At 35.9% G+C, this 26,108-nt stretch overlaps 2 protein-coding genes across 4 annotated transcripts in view; one reads left to right on the forward strand and one right to left on the reverse strand.

Annotated features, from left to right (window-relative positions):
• Positions 1 to 416: 416 nt before the first annotated feature.
• Slco1a2 (solute carrier organic anion transporter family member 1A2) overlaps positions 417 to 26,108 on the forward strand; it is a 123,318-nt gene continuing 97,626 nt past the window's right edge. The window contains exon 1 of one of the 3 annotated variants that reach the window (XM_074075924.1): positions 417 to 603. The gene's annotated coding sequence lies outside the window, so the exon portion shown is untranslated. Of the gene's footprint in view, positions 604 to 5,247; positions 5,339 to 6,809; positions 7,124 to 26,108 lie in introns of those variants that run through there. The other 2 variants (XM_074075923.1, XM_074075922.1) reach the window with 2 other exon arrangements.
• On the reverse strand, positions 19,223 to 24,292 carry Iapp (islet amyloid polypeptide). The gene is made up of 3 exons (XM_020157327.2): positions 24,213 to 24,292; positions 21,369 to 21,376; positions 19,223 to 19,404 (listed from the first exon to the last, which is right to left on the reverse strand). The coding sequence occupies exons 1-3, from the start codon at positions 24,290 to 24,292 to the stop codon at positions 19,223 to 19,225; spliced, it is 270 nt and encodes an 89-aa protein (XP_020012916.1).

Below are 26,108 nucleotides of genomic sequence, written 5' to 3' on the forward strand. Positions count from 1 at the left end.
AATGAGTATTTCTGTCTACACTAACTTGCTGCTTGTTTATTCTTGTTTTGGAATTACTTTTTCTTAGTTAGCTACCTAAGAAAAGATGGCTCCACTGAAAACTCAAGTCCCATTCAATTTGTACACATCTTGATCAGCCAAGTGTGGAATTCTTTGATTTGTAAGAAATTTCTTAACAGCTTCTTAGGGACAAAAGGAAAAAAAAAAAGAGTCATCAAAAGGAAGTGACATTAACTGGGTTTTCTGTAGTCTTTTGACAAGATGTTACAGTTGGAGCCAAGGCCACTAAAGAGTTAACTTTTAAGCAAAACAAAACAGTGGGGAGGAGCCTCAGGCTCCAAGTGGCTAAATCTCTAAACCTGTTTCCAAGATTACAACCTAATTTATTCAACCCTCAGAGCCAAAGAAACCTTACCAAGGATTAAAACTTATGCAAACAATGACTCTTTTATTTATAACTCTGCTTCTCTGAAGTGCAATGAGCTTCAGCCTACAGGCTTGCTGGGGGCCCCATTTCTACCTAATATTCAATAAGTAATTTAAAAAATTGATGACCTTCTAGAATAGAAGCAACACTGAAGGGAGATGTTGATAAATGCTAAGGTAAGAGTCGTTCATTTATTTGGGTTGTTGTGGGTTGCAATCCAGTCACATTTGCTTGGAGATTATAAAACAGATTTAAGACTTAGTTATAAGTTTGAGATACTTTGGATTTCTTAGTTACCCCATCCATACTTTCCTGATAACAGTACTTACTCTATTTAATGCAGAATTCATTTCATGCAACAGTTCATACACACTCACACATTTATCGTCCTCATATGTATATGCATATATACAAGTATGTATACAAACACTCTGTATACTTTGTGGTTTTAAATATGCAATCACAAGTGGTTTGGAGTATTAAAAGTGAGTCTAAATGATTCTGAGTAATGTTTCTCTCTACTTCATTAGTCTGAAAGCCCCCTTCTCTCTTTTGTTCATTTATCTCGTTCTTCTACACCAATCCTTCAAATTCTGATCATCCTCTCTCCCTCCCCTGAAATTCTAGGGTGTTCATTGTCTATGCTACACACTTACAGTCACATATACACACTTCAGTAGAGTTTTCATTCAAAATGGGAAAATGAGAACATTTTTATCTTCCTTTAAAAACCAAATAATATAAAAGCAGAGCAGGAGAAAAGTTCATCTGGTGCATTTCTTTTTATATTTCTTTCTATACTCATATAGAACACATAGGGACATGTGTAATTACATGTAATTACAAACATATGTTCCCCTGTGGTTTTATTCACAAGCATAAGACCATCTTTATACAGACATGACTTGTGTTCATTTAACCATGTATTATGGGAATCCTTCTAGGTTAGCATATCTAAATCATGCTTGGTCCACCTACCCTTAGTCAGCAGCACCTTTTCTGAAAAGTAGATTTCTAAAGGTAAAGTCACAGAACCATTGTCTCCTGCAATTCACAACCTCACCATTTCTCCACCCCACTCCATCACATGTTATAAACCTTGAAAATTCTTGCTAATTTATTATAGGAAAGATGAGGGTATTGTGTCATTTTCAATTGCATTTCATAGGTAACTAGTGAGATTAAGCATCTTTTATTTTTAAAATGTCATACTTTTTTCATCCACTTGCATTTCCCCCTTTACAAACTCTATTGCATACATTTTGCCCAGGTTTATTTGATTTTTCTTTTTAATTTGTAGAAGGCCTTTTTAATAACCACATCAGAATTATAAATCCTGCTGTTGTACATATTTCAAACATTTTTCCATGTCTTGTTTTAGATTATTTATATATTTTTCTTTAGTATAATTTTTATTATTATGAGGTAGATCCTAAATTTTTTTCCTCTCTAGTTTCTTGGGGTATTTATTTACTTATTCATTATTTATTTATTTATTTTATTTGGATGGTACTGGGAATTGAACTCAGGGCTTGAGACATGCCCCAGTCATTGTGTTTTCAGTTTGTTTTTCAGATAGAACCTTGTGCTTTTTCCCAGGCGAATCAGCAATCCTTCTGTCTCTGCCTTCTGAGTAGCTGGGATTACAGGCATGTACCACCATGTGTAGCCCTCCCTTTTTATTTTTGAAAGTGGTATTAGATAGGCCTGTCATTTTTTTCTTGCCAGATGGAGATTTAGTTCTGACATCAAGATCACTTATTACATAAGCTGTACTTTTCCTGCTGAAATGTTATTAAAATATTTGTCATATATTACCTTTTAATTGGTACTGGTTCTACTAATGGACTCAGTTTTGTACTAGCAACCTGCTTATCTACGTTTGTGCACTTAAGATGATGTTTTAATATTTTTCAGCTAGGTTTCACATCTCCTATGGCAGGTGCCTGCCACCTTTTTTAATATTTTTATGAAAATCTTACACATGTGTTCATTGATATAAAATTTTAAAATTATTTTACTTAATTTTTAAGGAAACCACAAACAAATAAAAACTAATGCCTCATGAAATTACGATTAAAATTGCATTAAATGCTTGTTTATCTAAGAAACATAAAGATTTTAATTTTTTAATCACATGTCACTAGACGTGATTTCTATTTATTAGATGTCCATTAATACAAAATTTTATAGTTTTCTTCATATAATTTTGCTGCCAATTTTTTAAAAAACAGAAAATTTTGCAAGTTATTTTACAGTTTGATTGACATTGTGAATGGGGTTTTATTTCTTGTTTTAATTTCTATATGGTAATATCTTCAGTATATTTCAGTTCCTATCCTGACTAGCTGGAATCATAATGATACTAGCAGACAACCTTTATTTATTCTTGATTTTTTTTTGTTTATTGAGACAGGGTCTTGCTACGTAGCACAGGGTGACCTTGAATTCAAAATCTTCCTGCCTCAGCCTACTGAGTACTGGGATTACAAGTGTGCACTGCCATGCCTGCCTATTCCTGATTTCAGAGGACACTTATGGTGCTTACCACAGAGGAAGCGCTCAGCCCAAATAGTGTGGCAGTACCAGATAATACATCGGATGTGGTTTCTTTACTTGCTTATGTTCTTTGGGTATGGTTATGGCGTTTGTAAGCTTAAAAGTGAACTGAAGATACTGGTGCTAGATAAAGAAGCCTTATTTTTTATTATGGCAGCTTACTATTTTTATAACATGGTGATGGGTTAAACACAATCAAAGTACAGTAGTAACTGATCTCTCCTTCTTCCTGGATGAGTGAGAGATGATTAAATATTACCATTAGCATTCCTGAACAGATCCAAATGAGCAGTGTTTGACCACTTAACTGCTGCTGTCTGAAATGGTGCTGTGTTTTGATCGTGGTCTGAAGCTTTGAATGCTACTTGGGACCTCTCTTCTGTGGAGCTCTGGTTATTCATACAGGACAGACTTGGTAAAATCCTACTAAGGCTGAGTTTTGAGTCTTGCCTTCATTTGGTCATCTTTGTATGATTCCAGTGGTCTCATGGGGTGGGGTTCCCCTGGCTTTTTAAAAAATGGTTTTTAGCTGATGTTCATGAAGAGAGAGAGTACTTAGAACTGTCACTAATGAAAAGAAATCCTGTCTAAGAAAGTGCACTGCTTTACAGAACTGGGTCATACCATCCTTTGGGCCCTCTGCTAGAAAAGTAGAATTAAGTCTCAAATAATGCCTTTTTAATTGTACCCTCTAGTATTATAGATGTAGGACAGTATGTATCAAACCTCTGTGATGCAAATTATCATGCACCTGCTCTATGATACATAGTAGTGACCATGCTTTATCAGAGCTGCTTTTAATGATGTCGTTCTTGAACATTTTCTTCCAGACGATGCTTGAGAAGCTAATTTAAAAAATGGTGCCAGGTACCACAACAGTATCAGAACTTTGCTGTTTTCTGGGGCTTTGGTTTTTACTTTTTCTTTTCTTTATTTTTTTTGATGGAGTGTGCTAGATGTCTCTATAATTTTGTTCAGATAACTGCAGAACCTGGAAAAGCTGTTTCTGCTATTGATGCGTAACATAGTTCTATTATTGGTCTTTTTATATAAATATAAATATATATATATACATATATATAAAATATGAATTTTTGGAAACATTAGCTGTGCTGTCAACTTTGGAAAAAAGTATCCCAGTTTACCATGTTGAACTGGCATTGTACAAAAATTAACAGACATATTGGTCTAGAAATGTTAAACTTGATTTTTTTCCATTTGTACAGGGGTTATGCACTGTATTAAATATGTAAGGTCTTATATCATGGGTTTGATTACAGAAACAGATAAAATATTCTCTAAAAAAATCTATATTGTGGTGCTGTATTATTTCCATCATTTTCTTCCCAGAATGGGAGCAATTCCTAGCACAATAGAAGTAGAAGAATCTTATTATATATGAATCAATCTTCTCAGCCACTATGTGTCAGGGGATTAAATATACTTACCCACTTCTACATGTTAGAAATGTCTAAGCACTGGAAGAAAAATATTACCTTATATATGCTTCTTTCTGGGCTCCTTTACTATATTCCTCAGGAACAGCATTCTAAGCACTATCTGCTTTGTGTAGAGGTGACCAAATCATCTTGATCAGGGACAGCACACTCTGCTAGTTTATCTCCTGAAAGGGAAGTTGCAACACTTCATATTTTTCCTGAGCCACTCAGGCCAGCTCTCATGAGAGCGAAACAAGACTCCAAGAGATTCACTCACACAGCTAGAATTGCTTCAAAAGTTCCTAAGGATTGCTTCCCTGGGATTTGAAGCATTGTTGTGTGTATGAATCCCTTGAAATCTACTATCACTTGTTCTGGAAAGAGGGTTACACTTAGAGAAACCCTGGACTCAATTTTCTCCATAAACATCACTGGAAGTGTGTTGAACCATGGCTGTGTTCTTCTTAGCACTTAATGGACAGTGTTCATTATTAGTTCTGTTTTTATTATTTTATAGGTGTAGGCACTAAGATATATTATTTCCATGAATATGTAATTGAGGGAAAGAATTTTATTTTTGCAATGCCACTTGGTTCTTTGAATTCTTCCTAGTTGTAGGCCACAAATCAAATAGTGCTTTAACATAGTTGTGGATTGACAACTTGGTTTTCCTTCAAATTCACTGAAAACAATCAAAATTCTTGTAGAAGAATTTGTTATTTACTTATTAGAACCATTCACTTTGTTGATTTCTGAGAAATATATCCAATGACTTTATTTAGATTTATAAAAGGATTACTAATTACACGTTTCTCTTATTAGCACCTTAGATTTGAAGACACACTTGGATGCTATCAACTATAAAATACTGCATTAAAATAGGTGTTGTCTATTGGAGAACTTTTTTCCACAGGTGAGCAAAAACAAATTTATCTTTGCCAAATGTTAATTTTTAAAAATCTGACTGGTCTCTAAGAGGCTTCAAAAAATCCTGACAGATGGACAGAAATAGTTTTTGAGAATTTTATATCTAGATTGATTAGGACTATCCTTTATGGTTGAACATTTTTGTGTTTCTAACTACGCATTTAAGACAATTACAAAGTTTATCATCCTCTGTACATCGACTGATCATAAACAAAGGAAACTGAATTTCTAAGGTTTAGGGCATTACTACCTTTAAGAACAGTTTACTCTTCCTCTATAAATAACTACATATTCTGATCTTAAGAATGCAAGAAAATCTCCTGCAGGAAAAATTAACTGCAAAAGCATAATGTATTTGGCCACTAGAACATGGGTCATCAGAGATTCTCCCCCAAGAGGAATAAATTTTTTGATAATAGTAGGGGAGGAAGGAATGCACCATGGCAACATTTAAAAGAGGTGAGAGGCAAACCTTTCTTTTGTAATGTGGGAGAAGGAAATTATCTAAGTATCGTTGGAAAGAATGACTTGCCTGATGCCTGCACTTCAGGTGTATTTTCAGACAGATTAGTATTTATGACAGTTCTCTGGATGATGAAGAATTGAAAATGGAATCCTTTAGAACTGTTCATACCCATGCACTCCTTGGAAAAATTTGTGCAGCCTAAATATTCACATATCTTGTTTGGAGAACACTCTTCTACACTATCTGTGAACTTGGGAAAGAGATATACAAGAAAAGTTTTATAAAAATGCCTGTTAGCGTGTCTAAGGAAATAAAGGGAGCATTTCTTTGGAGAGGATTGTGCTATGTGTCCCACTCCTACCCCAGGTGGGAGGGCTGAAGGCCCTCTCTCCTGATTCAAGCCTAGTAAGCATGACTTTAAGAAGTTTTCTTTGAATCCTTTATTTGTGTGCCCTGCAGTGTGGAGGACATGGAGCTGGTCTCTGACTCATGCTTAATAAATCTACAGACAAAAGACTGTTGATGGATCCAATTCTAGGAGAACCAGAGACAGGGCTGTCATTGCAAAGAGCCATATCAAATCAACAGTGGTTTAACCAGTTGGCGTTAGGCTATCTGAGATCTAGACTGGATGGGTCATATGGAGTGGTGATGAGTGAGACCTTAGCAGAAAGGGGCTAAGTTGCATACTGTATGTTGAATAGCTAAAGGTTCAGGGAGAAATTGTGTCAGGAGATGCAATTACCCTGCAGGTGATAGATCATGAATGAGGAGTGAGATCTCCAAAAATGTGTGAAAGTGACCATGAGAGAAAGAGCTCTATTGGCTGTAGCCCAGGTAGGCAAGATGGCATTTCCTATTTTATAAAACCCTCCCCTGTAAGTTGAAACTCTGGAGGAGATAGAGCAGCTTTGTTCAACTGTGGGGGAGGAAATGAGGATGAGGTGGGAGAGAAACTGTGCAGAAGAAAGCACAGCTTGACTCTCTTCCCCTAGAGCAGGCTATGGGCCTGCTGCAGTAACAGGGAAGGAAATTTCATTTAAATAAATGCAAAGCAAACTAGATACATTAATCTATAACTGAAACTTTTGGTGTAGTGAAAAGTGAGCACGGGATCTTTTTTTTTTTTTTAATCTTTGGGAAGTCTCTAGAAAGTAGTGTGTCCTGTCTGAGATGCAAGGAAAAGAACTGGCCCTATAAAATGAATTGGAAAGGCAGTGGAGAGAGACGAATGCGGCTGTTTTCTGATATCAACACATAAATCCCACTTGTTCAACCTGATTGCATACGCGATTCATCTCTCTTGTAAGTATTGCTTGAGGCTTGAGGGTGGATCATTTCAGCTTTGAAGTCTTTTTAAATAATAAATGTCTTCCAGAGATTATAATTTTTCCTTCCTGCCCAATTCTTCCTTCACTTAATTATGCAGTTATAAGGTTTTCAGCTTATATATAAGTGCTTTGCCCTTTAACCTAGAGACATCTCTATGAAGTCTGGGAATAGACTTATCTTCAGAGACATTTGCCAGTTCCATGGAATGGAAATTAGTTAAGAATTGAGACACACTTGAGTCAAATTTGGGCTGCTTTAAGAGAATTTAGCATTTGTAATACTGATGATAATTTTAGAGATTTATATAGTATTTTAAATCTTTCAAAAGTCATTTATTTCTTGTAAAACAGGAAATAAATGGGATTACATGTCCCACATTTGAAACTATCACAATAAGATAGTAATCAATTAGGATAATAAGATAATAAGGAAAATTAGGTATTTTCTACTGAAAATATCTTAGCAGTTACTTATTACAGCTTCTTAGAAATAGACAAAGTAGAGCTCAAGTTGACAACATCTCAGTTACCTTGCCAAGCAACAGGAAATACCAGTTATTAAAATTTATAATATGTCAGGTGCTCTGATAAACCCTTGTTGTGATTTGTATATCTGCTTTTATTATAGGCCATATGGATATCTGGACCTTTTAATATTCAGCAAGAGAAGGTTTATATTCCCTCCTATGTGAGCCAACTCTAGGAAGCCTGAGGAAATCTACCTAGATGGTTCCTTGGCAGTTCTTGAGGCATCACAGATATTTAGGTTTTCTGGGTTTAAAAGTGAGAATTAATTCAGATGTGGCTGCTACGGCAGTTTGGATGTCATCCAAGTAGATGTTGGTGAGGCAAGAAAATAAGAGAATGCAAACTGGGAAAGGTTGAGGGAGACTTAGAAGTTTGGGGATAAATAACGATGTCTTTACCTTTATCATTATTTTAACTGTGAGTATATTGCAAATATTTAAAAATCTATCTGTTCACCAAGTGTGCATTCTTTTTCTTTTTGTGGATAGTAGAGATTCTGGGTTTAAGTTGTACACATCCATGTGTGTTGAATAAACAAGTAAATGATGATATCATAAGAACTCAATGCTCTTTGCACTTATTTCTTACTATAATCTTTGTAGGCTTCTCCCTGACCCACTCGTTAGTTTCTTAATGTGACTAAAACATTTTTACAAACTCTAATAACACATAGTTCAGTAATATGCATGTCGTTCATCAAGATACTTTTCCCATCCATGTTACACATTTTTGGGAGTAACAATTTGTGATTTAATCTATTTTTATAAGAACACAATATGGTAGGCTAGTAGAACAGGGTAAGTTTGATTTGCATTTTAACATAGAATAGCAGCTATGAAAAGTCACAGGAAGTACCTCATTTTGAAGAAGAAAATGGATAGTTTCTTTCCCTATCCATTTTCTTTCTTTTATCTCTGTGTGGATGTAATTTTTTAAATTATTATCTAGTGATGCTTATGTCATTTGGGGATTGTGTGCACCTATTCCTTAAGCTATAAGTCTTGGTGTTAAAACCCAGCCTAAATGAGGCTAATTGATGTGAATACCTAACATCTAAAATCGGCATGAATCACAATTTCAGAAATATACACTTTCATAAGCATATCTTTTATTTTCCTGTAATGTCTTTTCCTATATTTCCATGAGAGAATAAATTATTTATTTACATCAAGAGGATCTCAGAGACTAGAGTATATTCTAAGTTTTTTGGGGATATGAGCTTCTGCTACTGTAAGCCAACGTTGGGCCTTGTTAAGGAGTCTCATTAAGAAGTCTTACAAGAATAAAATTGTAATGATATTTCTGGCTGTCTCTACAGTTTCTACAGCTAACATAAATTGGAAAATATATTCCTAGAAAAGGCTAGAAAGAATGTAGGTGGTAATGATACCTATGCTTTCTCAGACAATGCTCCACATTAAAACATATGGCAAAATGTAACCATAATGATTATAAATATTTTTAGATGAGAAAACATTAAATTCTGAAGCCTTCCTGTATTACAGATGGATAAACAGTTCTCTTCAGTTTGCTGGTCACAGCGACTGAGCTCAGTTTCGGTGGTGAAGCAGTGCATTACCCATTTTAGGTGACTTGGTTCCTAAAGTCAAATATACCCAAAGGGCAGCATGTACTAGCATGTGTGAGATTATATGTACTAGCATGTGTGAGAGTATATAACAGGCATTAAGGAGCCTCAGGACATCATGTCTCAGAATAGCCACATTTAGCATCATTGCGTTGTTGTTTTATGGTGTTTATAATGATGAAGCAGAAAGGGTCTTTTCTATACTCAAATACACTTGAAAAGCATCCTGTACCCTCAGTGTTTTACCATTTGTAGATATTAGGATCTCTCCAACATCCTGACCTGCGGGGGTTCCATTTTTTCTTATTTTTACTCAGCAGTCTGAGAATCAAGAAGGCAAAAGTGAGAGCATTGGTCGTTTGTGCTTTCTTTAACACTTCTTGCTTTGTTTGATGTTGTAATATCCTAGAACTTTAGTTAATAAGAATCAGAGCTAAATTTACTAAGTGGTGTATTACCAGGTAGTGTTGTATACTAAGTACATTTCCTGCATGATGTCTTATCCTCATATTTCTAACAAGAGATATATTATATTTTCCAATATAAATGAGGGAATCAAAATTAAGGAAAGTTAGAAATGAATGCAATGACTTGAAACCAAGTCAGGATCCTAATCCCTGACTCCTTTCCCACTATACTACTGACCTTACAATAGCAGTTTTCAGTGTCCTATTCATTTCCTGTTCTTCAGCATTTCAATAGAAAATCCTAATTTTTACTTTAATATTATAAAAGTTGAATACATTTAGACATATCCCCTGGTATAGACAGATACCATTTTAAACTCAACATCAAATAAATCTCCAGAATCTGAGCTTGAATTTCCTGGGACTCAGAGGTTTCGGTCCCATTTCATGGTCCCTTTGTTTCATATGGCCTTTTGCAGAGGGGTTCTGGACAAAAGAGTTCCGGGGTTCCACTTAAGAATCAAATCCTGCTGAGGAAGTCTGAGAAAGCTTCTCTGCGAGTTGGCTTCTGTTTGTCTTCCTCCTTTTCCTGTCTTGCATTACTAGCCTGCCCCCAGGTTAACATTTCAGGATCTTCAAAACCAGTGTAGAGAAGGGCTTTAAATCTTGATCATACCAAGTTGTGTGAAAGAAAGCAGTTGCGAACGTGTGGAGGGTCCAAAGCCTGCACAGGCATTGTGAGACAGCCAGGTGCCTTCAGTACTTGTGTCATGAGCTACTTCTTTTTCTTTTCCTTATGGCTCACCCTACCCTTCCTCGACCATTTCTCTTGCCCCAGTGAATCTTAGAGTTTTTCTCTTACCTCCATGTTAGCTAGTTTCAACTATAAGTTCATGTGAAATTCCCATTCCAGTGAGAATTGTCTTTCAGTGAGGGAGAATTTAAATGCCCTTATAATACATCAGAATTCATTTCAAATTATAGAATATTATAGACATTTATTCCAAAGTTTCTACTCAAAGCCTGTTGCTTGATGACATCATTCATGTTTAAGAACACTGAGGCACATATTCAATGAAAGGAACAGAGTTATTACACTTTAGAACCCATTTGATCATAGCTATAAGTGTTTGGGAGATGGCAGCCTCCCAGACTCCATATACTGTCATACCAATTATTTCAGTATTTCAGTTCCAAAGGTCTCTCTGTCATATGTTTTTAGGATAATAGGGGCATTATGCCCATGAAGCAGAGTAGTGTGTTTTTAAATTTTAGTCTATCGATTTTTGGTAGATTAATATTCCTTTTTATAACACTTATTTATGATTTCAATTTTAAGAGTGCATAATTTATTAATAGTTTGTGAAATAGGCAGTAAAGTTTCTGGCTACTTGAGTTCAATCCTTTTAGAATTTTAGAATTTCCTCCTTCTCTGCTAATCTAATTACAGCCCAAGTAAACTCTACCAGTTGTGCTGCTTCTGAATTGCTTGCTACTTCCTGTTAAAGATTTGTGAACCACTTCTTACCAGTCATAACCTTTGTTTTAGAGAACAAAAGGAATGTTCCCACAAGGAAAAGGGTGGATTTTGAGAACCCATATCTTGTATAGTTCTACCCAAATTTTGTAATTCCAGATGCTATGTGCTGTACTAAGCCTCTTTGCATCATTTGGTTATTGGAGCTGGAAAGGTATCCAATGACACAAATCCTGTTTAGGATATGGCAGATTGTTGTCATTATTCTATTTCTCTTTTTGTGTATCTTTGAATGTTTATCTACATTGTTTTGTACCCACTTGTTTACCTTTATCTCCCCCCATTTCTCTGTTTAAATCCTTCTATTGATAACAAAAGTCCCTGAAGTGACACCATACCATCCTTTATTTGTGTACAGTTATCATGGCTAAAATAACCACCACTGATTAAGCACAAAAGACATGTCGGCACTTTGCCTATTTCATTCCTACTCTTTGACAGAACTGTAGGAGTTGGCATTACTGCCCCTGTTTTACAAACAGTGTAAGATGCTATACTGTCTCAACTTGTACTAAACACTTACTCATTTGTTCATTATTCATAGAATACATTTATTCCACTAATATTCATCAAACTGCTACTATGTGAAAATAATGGACTGAAATATTGTGAGGATTATAGAAATGACTCATACATTCTTGACATTAGGTAGTTTACAGGTTAGATGAGTAAATAACAACTGGACATAAATAACTGAAATATAAGGCAGAAACTATGAACTTCTCCAAAGTAGTTTCAAATCCCAATCACTAAAACAGTATTTAATACAAAAGTAAGTTAAATAAAAATTTGGTTAATGACTGAATGAAATAGGTGAATAATCTGTCATTGGAAGAGTAATGTAGATAATCTATATAAATTCAGAGGAGAACTTGAACTGGTCAGGATAGGGTCACAGAAAGTGTGGCAGTTCAGCAGAACCTGGGTGTAAATCCCAGAGGTAGAAAGAATATTTCAAGTGAGCACATTGTATAAGTCAGGGCATGAAGTAGGTGAATATGAAGTTTGAGACTGGTAGACATTTAATGCAGAAAGATGGCACTAAAGGTATGGGTCTATTTGCTCACCAAAGTTTTCATTGAGCCACTAAAGAAAGTTTTCCAGGTTTTATACAGAACAGAGAAATAAAAGGATAAATAGAAAGCTGAATGTGACTATCACAGGTGGATTTGGGGAGGAAAAAAAGTACTACCAGCAATCTTTCAGTGCTGGAAATATTTATAAGCATAGTGGATTTTTTTTTCAAACTCTCTCCAGTTGAAATCTTAAGAGACAAAACAGAGCTGGCGATGTAGCTCAGAGGTAGAGCTCTTGCCTTGCATGCACAAGGTTCAGGATTTGATCCCTAGCACTAAAAACCCAAAACCAAAACAAAACACCAAAACTGTTTCATATTGGGCAGTGTAAAGTTTGTTATACTCAATATCAAACAAGTTATTCACATTTTGAATAAATATTTTAGTTCCATTGTTCTTTTGCCTGACCCATTTGTCCAGATTGAGTTGTCATGGCTCTCCCATAGGATAAGTCACAATGCACAGTGGAAGAAAAAGAAAAGTACTTTTTGTTATATCTGATGTAGAGAAGTGGGTCTGGATTTCAGGGTTCGATAAACCTGGGTTCCAGTCCTGAATCCACTCTTATTAACTGCGTGATCTTGGACAAGTCAGCTTATTTTCTATCCCTTAGTTTCTACCAGTAAATGAGTCATTAGCTAAAGATTATCAACTATGTGTGTATGTGTGTGTGTGGCAAATATTTTCTCTTAATTCTGTTCTTATTTCTTGTTTTCCTGAAAATATTCATGATTTAGTTTGTCAGCTATGAAAGAAGATGACAGACTTTTACAAGTGACTTAGATTGGGGAAATAAATGAACACAGTGACTAAAAGTACAGGTCTGGTACTAACCTCTACCCAAAACTAGGACACAAGTTCCTGGAAGATGGAGCATCTTGTCTGTCTGGTTTACTGAGCTATCCCAGGCACACACAGAATATCTGAGGGTAGAAGATTGGATCTGTGAATATGGAATGATGAATTTTTGGGTTAATTCTTTGACTCTACCATATACTAGCTATTTGACTTTACACATATCATTTCACTTTCTTCTGTTTCAGTTTCTTCATTTGTAAAATAGGGATGATAGTATTTATTTCATAGGATTTTATGAGGATTAAATGGGCTTAAGCCATCATCTGGCAAACAGTGACTATGTTATAAGTATAGCTCTAATTGGGAACACAATGGGTTCTAGTAAAACCACACTAAGTGTGAGTGGAGTTAGAGAAACAGATAAGAACATGTAAGCATAGAACAGAGTCTCTCTCATTGAAAAAATATACTGAATGCTGTCATCACTTTCCCAAATTCTGCAGTGGGCAAGTACCTTCTCTTTACAAAGCATGGCCCAGTGTCATTCTGCTATGGCCAGGTGGTCCTTGTGAGGCATACCGTGTGGGGAGAAAGGGGAAGTCTCCTACACAAGAGGAAGGAGATGGAACAAGCATTTACTATAGGATAGACTTGCAACCAAAATCCCCAAATTTTCATCACTGACATGATCTCATTCAATGTTTGTATTCTCAGTGATTTCCTATGTTTTTCATGCCATCTTTGGGGAAACAAAGTTCAGACTAACTTGGCCGAAGCCACCCATGTCTGTAACTAGGATTTGACAGTCTTCCCCCATAGGGCACTAGTGAACACACAAGCTTACAGACTCTCCTGGTCCTCTGAGGAGTGTTGCTGCAGAAGAAAAGCAGCAATCTCCCATCTTTGACTACATGATAACCAGCATTCAAGTAGTGGTTCCATCTTTGAGAAAGAGAAGGTTTTCCTGCTGTGCCGAGAGAAATGTATATTTCTTCCATGACATGTAAAAGACTTTGGATCAATAGTGACACATCAAAATGTAAATCTCTGGCTCATACTGTAGCTTAGCTTTTCACTTCCTAAGCATTTCTGCATTGTCACCATGAAGAAACAGCAGATTTGAACTCATCAGAGATGCCATTCACACCCTCTACACAACCAAAAACAGATGAAGAATTTGAGTGCATAAGTGTATTTCACTCCATAAGTGGATGCTGAAAGGGGCCTTGGAAGCACCATGGAATTTTCTTCCAGATCTTGCTACTCAGTGATTTCTTTAGCAGCAGCAGAGTGACTATATTATGAAGACTCTCTCCCCAGGTATAATGAGAGGCTCTTATCAATAGTTATTACATAAGCATGAAGATTTTTCAGATGTTTAAAAACAGATACTGATATTCCCACTATACTGTACTATGGCCTTTCATCAATAAACTTGTCCTATTAGATTTTTTTTCTCTTACTCAGCTGAAGAATAATACTTGGTCTTATCTAATGCAAAGTTCTTGTGATCTTGTAAACTATAAAGCCTGTATTTGTAGTCCTATTATCACCAGGTTCTCCTATGAGGTTCTAACTGAAGGTCTTCAGATAGTGGAGCAAATAAACCAGTGTGCAGAAAAGATCTCTGAGTACCTAGAGGAAAAACTATGGGCTGCTCAGTGAATAACTGCCACAGCATTGTTATTTAACTTTTTTACAAAATTATTGCGAATTACCCTAATTTCAGCCGATAGACAACATGAAAGTTTATATCATAAGGATATTAATTATAAGGCAAGTGATGTAGCTATTTTGTTAATTCATACATTACTTCATAGAAAAAAATTTACCTGTTAATACATTATGTTAATACATAATGCATACACAACAGTTCATATTTGGCTTCTAAACTGATAAATACGTATAGCACAAGTACTTAACCTATTTCTCTTGTGACTGACAGGAACTCTCAGGTTGGTTGTCATGTTTGAGCATCACGGAAGAATTTCTGGTTTTCTTTGTGCCTTTGTTTCTCCTGTTAGCAATGCCACAGGCTCACTAGGCGCTTTGATACCTTATCATGTGCTATTAACAAATATTAATGCAGATAAATTTTAATCAGTGAACAGATTTTCCAAATAATATAGGATAAAGAACAGTGTGTGGAGGAATGATCAATGTACACTTATGGTTTCAAAAAAGTGACATAATATTAAATAATTTCAAAGCTTAAACTGTAGGTGAACTTTGAATTTTATTTATGAAATTTGCTTCTGAATTCAGTGTAGTTTTAAATAATAAATAAGAAGACAAGAATGCTAAGATATTTTATCATTATTCAAATGAAAGAGCATTTTTCTTCTGACAAATTGAGAACCACAACTGCTTTCTCCTCCCCACTCTACCAGAAAGCCCTTTTGTATGGAATTTGCTTAATTATATTTTATTGTGAACATTTAGGGTTTTACTTCAATAATTATTGAATTTAAGGAATTTAAATATTAATTATATACACTGTTATTTTATTGGTAGGTGGTATTCATTTCCTAAAGAGTTTAGTAACTCAGATCAAAGCAACCCATATTTAATATACTCACATACATCCCATAGCAACTTAGCTACCATTTTTAGTTACATGGAAAACCGTATTTAGGGTAAAATAGTAGGTGCTTGCTTCTTCAACAATTTATGCTTAGTCCACTGTCAACCAAACATGCTAGTGATAATGCCATTTTCAGAAGGCCACTGTTAAGTTCTATGCCAGCACAATACCAAGGACAGAAGATGGGAATTGTTCAAATAGCTTAAACTCCTCCAGAACGTATAGATTAGGCTGACATTCCCAATCATATGACAGGAAATTTGTAGAATGGAGAGACAGCTAAGTTCTAGTTTCTGCCTTTATGTACCTCACAATGTTGACAAGAGATCATGAGTCACAAGATAGTAAGTGATAATATAAAATAGTATGGCACTTTAAGAATAAATAAAATGGTGACAATATAACAGTCTAATGGATGAAGGTTCACTGGGTGGAAATTATGAGAGATTCTTGATGAGTTGAGGGATTTCTAAGGCAGCGTTAGGTTAAGTTGTTCAATTTTAAGGAGTGGATGAAGGAGACAGAGGCTTAAAAGTAAGAAAAACATTTAACAACTAAAACAACCAAAGAATTTGACAAGAGCATAAGTTCATAAAGTAAAATGTTGTGATGTAATTCTGAAAAAGGATTGAAGCTAGTTTATGAAAGGATTTGAACATCAGGCTAAAGAATCTGATGTGTTGTCCAAGGTAACAGCATTAAAAAATTTCTACACTGAAACCTGATATAGTACAAACCTTATTCTGGTATTGGTATATAATATGGCAGAAAAAATACAGGGGGTGGGAGGACAATTGTTAGGCTGTTGCAGTGGCCATGGCTTGCAGTAAAGAGGACCAAGCTTACGTTGTTAAAGGGAGAAGGAAGGAAAGGCACATCTTAGGAGCAAGGAGCTGTAGAGTCCATATATCCTGGTGATTGATTTGAATGTGTGCAACAAAGAATTTGAACAATCAGAGATAATTCCTACATTGTAAGACGAGTGAATTATGGTGGACAATGTTTGCACCATTATTAAATGTAATGAATCTGTCATCCAGAGAAGCAGGACTGCAAGGTAGGATAAAAATTTTTACTTGGGTTATTGTACTATGGGTAGAGTGCAGATTAAAGCCACGTGGTTTGTTTTTTATCATGTACTGTGGTCTCTCTAAGCACATCAGTGCAAATATTCTCCATGAACTCATTCAGGGATTCCACCTGCTCATCAGGAATTGCTATAGCAGAGAAGAGAAGCACTAGAAAATGTTGCATGGGCTTTAAACCTGCTGAATCATATTGGAACTGACACACCTCACCTGGGTCACATTGCATTGTCACATGGCTCCATGTGAGTGCAAGGGGGTGGAGAGCTAGACCTCTGTAGGACATTGGTGAACATTAACAATGCCTACTGCAGGTGCATTGAGTGTATGGTAGACCTTTCAACAGCTTTGGGTAGTGTGTATATGAAAGGGAGAATAGCAGGCAGGAAAAGAATGTCTATGGAAAGCCCCACTCTGTACACCTGCGTGGCACAGCTAGAAGAACTGTGAGCTCCCAGGTATCTCTGCTCGTAAGCAAGAGCTATTTTTAATGAGCTGTTGGGTGTAGAGAAGCAAGTGGTTCATTGCACAATGTCCTCTCATAAGGCTTGTAAGACTTTCTGTACCTTTTATATGTAGGACTGCTAAGTGAATTCTTTATTCTGACTCTGTATTACAACATGAAGCTCAATATTTTCACAAAGTAATTGTGAGAAACCAGGGAAAATATCCAGTAAGATCTGTGACAGAAAGACACTGTCAACTTTTGTATACTTCGATGCCTTGCTGAACTGCAAATAGCAATCTATGACATAATGCAGAATTTGTTTAAATGTTTCACTGTGATAGTAGGTTAGATGAATGAAATTTACAGTAAAATCTACTATTTACCTCCACTATATCAAATATAGCATCCTTTCTCCTTCTCAAAAGTCTCCCTTTGGAATGACATGTGACATAGTCAACACTATGATTTGATCTTCAGCACTGGTCGTTGTTAGATTGCTATCCATAATTTTTCTGTATTCCCCTTTGTTGTCATCTTTTTCTTTTTTGGTGGTACTGTGGTTTGAACTCAGGGCCTTGTGCTTGCTGGGCAATTTCTCTACCATTTAAGCCATGACCCCAGTCCTTTTTGCTTTACTTTATTTTTCAGGCAGGGTCTAGTTCTTGCCTGTGGCTGGCCTCAGACTATGACCCTCCTGTACAACTGGGATTACAGAAGCCCGCCACCATGCCTGGCACTAGCTTTTTTGCTTCCACTGGCCTTGAACTGTAATCCTCTCAGTCTTCACCTCTGAGTAGCTGGGATTACAGGTGTAAGCCTGGCCAATTTTTCTTGTTTTATTTCTGCTAATTATGTGCAACCATATACAATGCATTCATTAACATTTTCTGAATATGAAGGTAGATTGGAGAATTGAAATAAATTATAGAGGTAAATAACAAATGCACGTATAGTACTTCAAAACCTTATATGTAAACCTTATTTTTAAACTTACAAGCCTTATACACATAAAACCTGTAAGTGTGTAATGCTTATACTTAACAGCTATAAGCTGTAGAAATCAAGTTGATGAGTCACACTCTCACTACAAATGCTATGCACAGCTTTTCTAATTTTTTAAATGATACCTTTAGAGATGGTATGATGCAACACAATGGGAGTCTGTGTGGATTATTGCCTCTCCCAAACATGTCCAATTCATAGTTAGGGGAAAGAAGACAGCCTGTACCAAAGCATGGTACCCCAATATCACCAAAAGGAAGCATTATATCGGAAATTCTTCCAGAAATGCCCAGGTAATTTAGCCAACAAGACAAGTCCATGCACCGTGTGGACTCCAGAAGTCTGTGGTCTTTTAACTGAAGGCATGATTTAAAAAATGCAGGTTGCTTTTGAAATACTCTGCATGAAAATATGACTGAGGGTTTCTGAAAGCCACTCAAGCACAATAAAGGGCGAATGCATTTAATAAAACTCAGTGCCATCCCACACAATGAAGCCCTTTAAAGTATAAAGTAAGCTCAGTACAAGCAACTATAAAAAGAATAGAATTTTAAAAACACTTTTTGAGTCAGAAGCAGGATTTTATTAATTTACTTTTAAATGACATCTTATTTCAGAAATCTAGTGTCAAAAGGATTGCTTACCAAGGCTCCTATGCAGACTGATTTTTAATGCTCAAGATCAAAACTTTACTGTGAGCCACTTATGATTTACCAAGATTAAAACTATCATTTTCTCCTTTACTTTTAAACTTGGGTCATAAAGATATAGGCTAAAAATTGCCTTTTTAAAAATAAAAATTTACAGCAAAGCACTTCATTTTTAAAGACATTGCCTTTTTATCCTGTGACCTTAATTAGTACAAAATTTAAAATAATTCTTGACAATGTTATATACTGTTAACAAACACAGGATACACAGAATCATTCACACCAGAGATGAAAAAGGCACTGTTGAATTCTTCAGGGAATCACTAGAGAGTTAGTACACAAGACAAGAACTGGTGGGGTACCTTGACCTCTAAAAGGGGAAGTAATGCAGTGGTTCCCTGTTTAAAATCTCAGTCACGCTCCTCTTGCCATACGTGTTGGATCCCACGTTGGTAAGTGGGAGAACAGCACCAAGGTTGTTGCTGGAATGAACGAGGAAGTTTGCCAGGCGATGTGTCGCACACGTGGCAGTGTTGCATTTCCTTTTGTCCACTCGAGGACCACTGAGAAAATGTTGAGAGGTCAGAGACTTAGATTCAGGAGTAGATGTGACCACTGCATCTCAAACACCCCATATTCACCAAAACTAAAGGGGATATTTTCACAGATGTAACTCAGTGTTTGGGTGTGTAGGCCTCTCTATCACAGACATTTTACACCTCAAAGGTACAAAAAAAATCAATTTTTGACAGGGAAATCATACATCTTCTGTATTGTCATTATATTTGCCAGGAAATTCTTTCTTTGGGAAAGTCATTGTGCAATTCAAATAATAAAAATAAAGTGTCTTTGTCATGTTCTTTTAAACCTCATTATTGAGCTTGTTTTCTAACATATAAAAAGATTTAGAATATAAGATATATCTAGCCTGAGATATGTGGAAATTAAAGAATAATTTCTCAGGTCTTTCCAACAAAGTTAAGCAATAGTACTTAATTTTTGTTGAGTTTTGGTGAGTTCCTTGAGACTATTCAATCAGAAATGCAAAGGGGAAGATGTCAGAAGGAAATTGTGCAACACACGACAATGTGGATGAACTTTGAGGATAAGTAAAATAAGCCAGTCATTGAAAGAAAAATACTTTATGATTTCACATACATGAGGTATCTAAAGTCAAATAATTTGATTTATGAATCGTGGACTGGGGATGGGGGATGGGGTCCTAATCAAGGGACATAATTTTTCACTCAAGCAAGGTGAATTCACTTTAGAGCTCTGTTGTACAACATTGTGCATTAGTCAATGATAATATATTGTCCACTTAAAAATTTGTTATTGTCCCCTTAAAAATGTTCTTATCACAATAAAATAAAATGGGATAACATAAAAAAATGAGGCAGGGTGCAGTGGCTCGTACTTGTAATCCTGGCTACTTGAGAGATGGAGATATGTAGGATTTGGTTTGAGACCAGCAGAGCAAAAAGTTCTTGAGACCCCCCCCCAACTCACAATAGCTGTGGATGGTGATGCACACCTGTTATCTCAACTTTGCAGGAAACATAAATAGGAGGATCACGGTCAAGCCCAGCCAGGCATGAATTGAAAGAATAACTAGCAAAAGGGACAGGGGTGTGGCTCATGGTAGATCACCTGCCACGTACATGCACAACCCTGAGTTCAAACCCCGGTACCACTTCCCCTAAAAGAATAATACACAAAAATAGAAAAGTATTCTGTTATCATTAGTGTATCTGAACAGTTCCATCTTCCCACCACCTATCTGGATCCAGTGCTTTTGATAATTTTAATGATACACCCAGTATTAAAACCAAAATGGTGTTTGTTTTTTTTTTCTGGAACTGGGGGGTTTGAACTCAGGGCTTCACGCTTTCTAGACAGGCATTCTGCCACTTGCGCCACTCTGTCAGACCTCAAAAAAGTGTTTTATGCTAACAGTATTAACCACACATTTAGCCACCTGGAACAATTGCAAATTAATAATATAGATAAGTAAGAAATCATAGCAGAATTTAAAAATTCATTTCAATTTTAACATATTTCTATTTAAAATTTTATTCATATCAATTACATTTTTGCAGCATTGTCTGTTTCAATGTGTGTGCTAGCTTTCTGTTACTGTAGCCAGCACCTGAGTTAAGTCAACTTGAAAAGCAAAGGCTCATTTTAGCTCATGGTTTTGGAGGGCTCAGTCCAGGGTCAGTGGCCTGTTGCTTCTGGGTCTGTGGAGAGGAAGTACATCACAGTGGGGAGTGCGTGGTAGAGCAGAATGCTCACTTCATAGAGAGGCAAACAAAAAGGGAGAGGAAGAGACTGTGGTTCCCAAATCCCTATAACAGCCACCCCAATGACCTAGAACCTCGTATTACGCCCCACCTCAAGTTTATTATGGCACTGTGGGGAGAGTCCAAGACTAACACATGGGCGGGCCTCTGGATACAAATTACAGAAGTGAGCTTACAAAATGGTATTTGAAATGGATACAGAATATCACATACTCTGATTACTAGGAAAATTAGAGAAACTAACACCCATGTAAAGTGGAAAGGGATAGTTGGGGGCTGAGAACTCAAGGTCCACAGTGAGTGCATATGTGTCCATGTACGTAATGTGAGCTACATGCAGAGGATGTGTCTCAGTGTGTGTGCTGTGAATTAAGGAGTATTTCAGGATATCTACCAGTATGCAGGGATAGTAAAAACATGTTTTAAAAACTCATGTGAAACCTTTCTTTTTACTATTATAAATTCTTCCAAATATAGAAAACTCTTCTGACAGCATCAAGTGAACTGGATATTTGTTGAGTGTAATTTATGCTGGAAAAAGTGACTGAAATGGTTAGTGGAAGGTTTTGAATCATGACTTTCAGGCTTTTTCTCATTGACTATTTGGGCAGACAAGGCCTGGCTGCTTACATAGCAAGTAACAAACACTAAACTACAGACCTCGTTCAGGCACCTGAGCTCATGGAAATTCTTGACTGTAAGAGAGTTTGAACAGTGGTGACAATAAGCCAAACTAAAATTCTTAAATCATGTCTCTTCAGGGAGCAGGGGAGAGAAATGGTCTAAACAATGTATGCACATATGAATAAATGAATAAACAATAAAAAGGAATAAAAACAGTAAAAAAAAAGTCTTAGTTTCAAGGGCTGCAAAAATGGTTTTTAAATGGATCCTTACTCACAGTTTGTGCTGCGGTGTATGAGCTCTTACTAGTAGTAATACAGCTTAGTACCTAGGTAATTATGTTTTTGACAACCCTCTGATTACCTGCTAGGCAGATATTTACAATAGAATGACAAAAAGTCAGTAAGAAAGTGTGTGAACCAGCACCAGTGGTTCATGCTTATAATCCTATAATTATGCTACTTAGGGGGGCTGAAATTGGGAGGACAGCAGTTTGAGGCCACCCTGGGCAAATAGTTTGTGAGACCCCATCTCCAAAATAGCCAGAGAAAAGTGGGCTGGAGGTGTGGCTCAAGTGGAGGAGCACCTGCTTTGCAAGTGTGAAGCCCTGAGCTCAAACCCCAGTTCCTCCAAAAAAAGTGTATGATCTTTTTTGCCTTTATCATGAGTATAAAGTAATACTATGATTTTTGGTATGGTTTGTAAAGTCATTTTGTTACCTCTTATTGCCATCTTGCATCATACACGTATAAAAACGTAAAAAATTCCAAATGAAATGATCGAATTTTATGAGGTTGACATGGAATAATCTACACTAGCTTTATTACAAAAGGAGTTCAAAACCTGAGACATATCCATCTGTTTACTTAGCTTTTTATTATGAATTATCGATATTACATGATTTAACTCTTTAGGATGATAAATCATCTTCCTTTAAAAAACAAATATACTGATTTTGGGAAACAACGTGAAAAGCAGTTGCAATCTGGAGAATACTTTATGTGTGTCTAATAATAATTCAAAGTAAGAGATTGTGGGTCTGCCATGAAAATAATCTGATAATAGGTAATGAAAGGAACTACTCTATTTCTGAGTGAAGTTCACTGCATAATAAGCACACATCCATAAAGACATACTAGAAAAAGGTGCTTAGCAAATATTCGTACCTAATAAAAGAAAAGATCAAGATTTTAATGGACATACTAAGTAATACTATTACTTTTCCTGTCATTCTTCAATTGTTCTGCTTATCAGAAATTTCATGTCAGTTTTATTTTTATCCATGAGATAGTCTATCGAAAATTAGTCAGTTCTGAGAAGAACATCCTGTAAACTAGATAAGTTCTGAAGTGACAAAGAAAATTGTGTAAGGATTCCTGCTATTTATTATATGAAGTGTACAGAAACCTTGCCACAAGCTCCAACAAAAAGCACCCCAAAGAAAAATAGAGGGTGATGATAATCCTTATCAGAACAGTTCTTACTTATAATATAACTTTGCAAAACTGAATCAGGAACAGAGAAAATCTTCATTGTATTATTCAAGTCAGATGCATAGATTTGAACTCAAGAATCTTTTGAATAACTGGGGAATTACAGTTTTAAGGGGCTTCTATTTGAAACTTGCAATTACTGCTTTTTCACCTGATGTAGTATTCAAGCTTCATTGTAAGTACCATTGAGATGACACAACACCTGTCAAAATTAGTCTTCCTGGGAAATCCTGACACACAGGCCATATACTGAAAATATTTCAAAATGTATTACTTTGCATGGATAGCAGCTCAGAGACAAATCATGAACAGCTTTCCATAATTCTGCCTCATTAACAGAATAGTCAACAATGTAGAATGAGTCCTCTAATAGGAAATGGTTTTTTAACTAGTTCTTCTTAAGTTTAACTTTTTAAAACTTTAATTTTGCCCCTTATTTCTGTATACTGCAATTTCCAGAAGGAGGTATAAAAGGCTGGGTGTTCCCAGAGCCCTTTGAGGAGAAAAATAATCTATGTAAATATGCAACGAAATTCTACCTGATGTGAAATAAATGCTTTACTGAAACTTCTCTAGTTTTTTTCAATATCAGATTATATAGTAGAAATTACTACCTTGTTGGGATTTATGTATTTTTTTCTGCCTTTTATGTATTGCCTCAATAATGCAAATATCATATTGCCTGACAAGAAATATCCTTCTCTGTCTCTGAGTAGTTTCATCAGACAGACTCATCAGCCATTGGCATCATTCTTTAAAGAACAGAAAAAAAAAAAAAGAACAGAGAATTCAAGGAATAATTGAATGACTCAAAGTGCTGTTCATTAGCATGATGCAGTCAGAAATCTAATGACACAAGGGCTTTTATTTTTGCAGCATGTTTGATTATACTTTTCCCACTCCTCACATAAGAACCAGAATTTTAAAATGACTCACTAACCTTTCAACCGGCGTAGCTTTCAGATGGTTCAGTGCAACAGAGAGCATGAGCAGAAGGATCTGCACCTTTGGGATGTACATTGCTTCTTGGGTTTTCTGAAAAGGATAATCCAGCACTGAAATCAAGAACTTTATTCCAGTTACAACTGATGCAATTTTAAGTTACAGCCTAACAAAAAACACCTTAAAAACATAATTTATAAGAATCTCAACATTTTAAAATTATTACTTAGTACATTTCCCAATTTCCTTCCCTAAACAAGCTGAAAAATTAATATTATTGTACATTATCCCTTTAACTTTTCCTTGAAATAAACCGTATATGTAACAGCAAGTCTGATTTTCCCTTAGTAAGCAATAATTTTCTTAGAAATAGCAAATTCTTTACCTTTTAATGTTCCGGTGTCAGAAATACTAGAAGGTGCCTTTCGAGCTTGCATCCAGTAGAGAGCTGGCCCCTACTTGCTAACCTGCTGTCCAGCTCTTATACCATCTCACCTTGGTGGGCTCTGACGTCAGACAGCTCAGACAGACTCTGAAGATAGAAAGTGCCTCTCAGGCAGCAGAAGCAGATGGTCATTACCACCCTAACACATCAGTAAATATTAACATAGCAGGTACAGAATGTCTCTGGGCAGTTATTAATGGTGTGTCATGCACAGCAGAAGTTTGAATTTGCCATCTTTTAAAAATGCAAGTAAATTTTTGAGAATGAGATGTACTAACAAGAAATTGATTTAAAGAAGTGATGAAGAATAACCACAAATGTGTTTCCATGCACAGAAGAAAGCCAGAGATGTGGAGCAGGTATAACTAAGTTCAAATCACCTCTCCCCCAAGGATAATCCTATAGACATCCAGAAATATATTAAAATAAGAGGGAAAGGTCTATAAAAATGGTTATATATAGAAAACAAAAGGCATTTACAACAAAAGAGGAGGAGTAAAGTCATAAAAACTAACTTTAAAATCTAAAGATTCACCTGTCAGCATTTATATAGAAATTGTCCTGCAGCATTTTGATGACTTTTCCATTATTATGGAGAAACATCACAATTATTTGGAGGTACATATTTTTTCCCCTTTCCTTCATGAGAAAATTATGAAAGGGTTGGCCCAGGAGCGTAGTCTTGGGTTTGCCTTAAAAATAATTTGTTTCTTTTTATTTACTCCAAATTGTTCTTTCCTTTATCCTGTATTTCTAAATTATACTTATTTCATATATTATTAAAACTTAATATGTAAATCAGCTAAAAGAAACTTCCACTGTCAGTAAGCTGTGCATGTCTATGTGGTCTAAAAAAAAGATAGAAGTTTTCCAAGTTAAAAAATTAAGTTTATTGACTTCATACACTTCTTTCAAGTTTAGTAACATGGTTTCAGGGTGCTTTGTAGAGATTTCAGGAGGAAATAAACTTCTTTCCGATCTTTGTTACAATTATTCAATGATTCTGCAATTTTAATATTTCTGTGAATTTTACTTAAGTTCTAAAAGGGGAAAATGACAAAGCAAAACAAAAGGATTTGGAAAGTCCTGTAAGAAGATAGTGTATCTAACCAGTTATTAATAAGTTAGTTGTGCACAGTGATTTAGAAATAAGACAGGGGCCCAGCGATATCAATTATTATCCAACTTCAAAGAATTCGTCCATGTTACACCCTGGGCCAAAGCTTAACTGCTGGATCACGGTCTAGCATTTATTTAGACAATAATCCCTACTAGTAACGTATGTATTTATTTATTTTTGTAACTTTTTCTTCCTCAGTGATGTTAACAGTGACACACATAACATTCAAAAATGGATTCTGCCTCATTCCCTGGGAAATTAGTATTTTAGGTAAAATGTTCTACTAAGAAAAGAACAGAAAGCCCCAATATTTTTAAAGGACTGTTATG

This window comes from Castor canadensis, chromosome 6 (assembly GCF_047511655.1).
Source record: "Castor canadensis chromosome 6, mCasCan1.hap1v2, whole genome shotgun sequence".
NCBI lineage: Eukaryota > Metazoa > Chordata > Mammalia > Rodentia > Castoridae > Castor > Castor canadensis.

Bases quoted from the DNA above. Each gene is read 5' to 3' on its own strand.
- Iapp (XM_020157327.2), bottom strand. From the start codon at position 24,292: ATGTACATCCCAAAGGTGCAGATCCTTCTGCTCATGCTCTCTGTTGCA.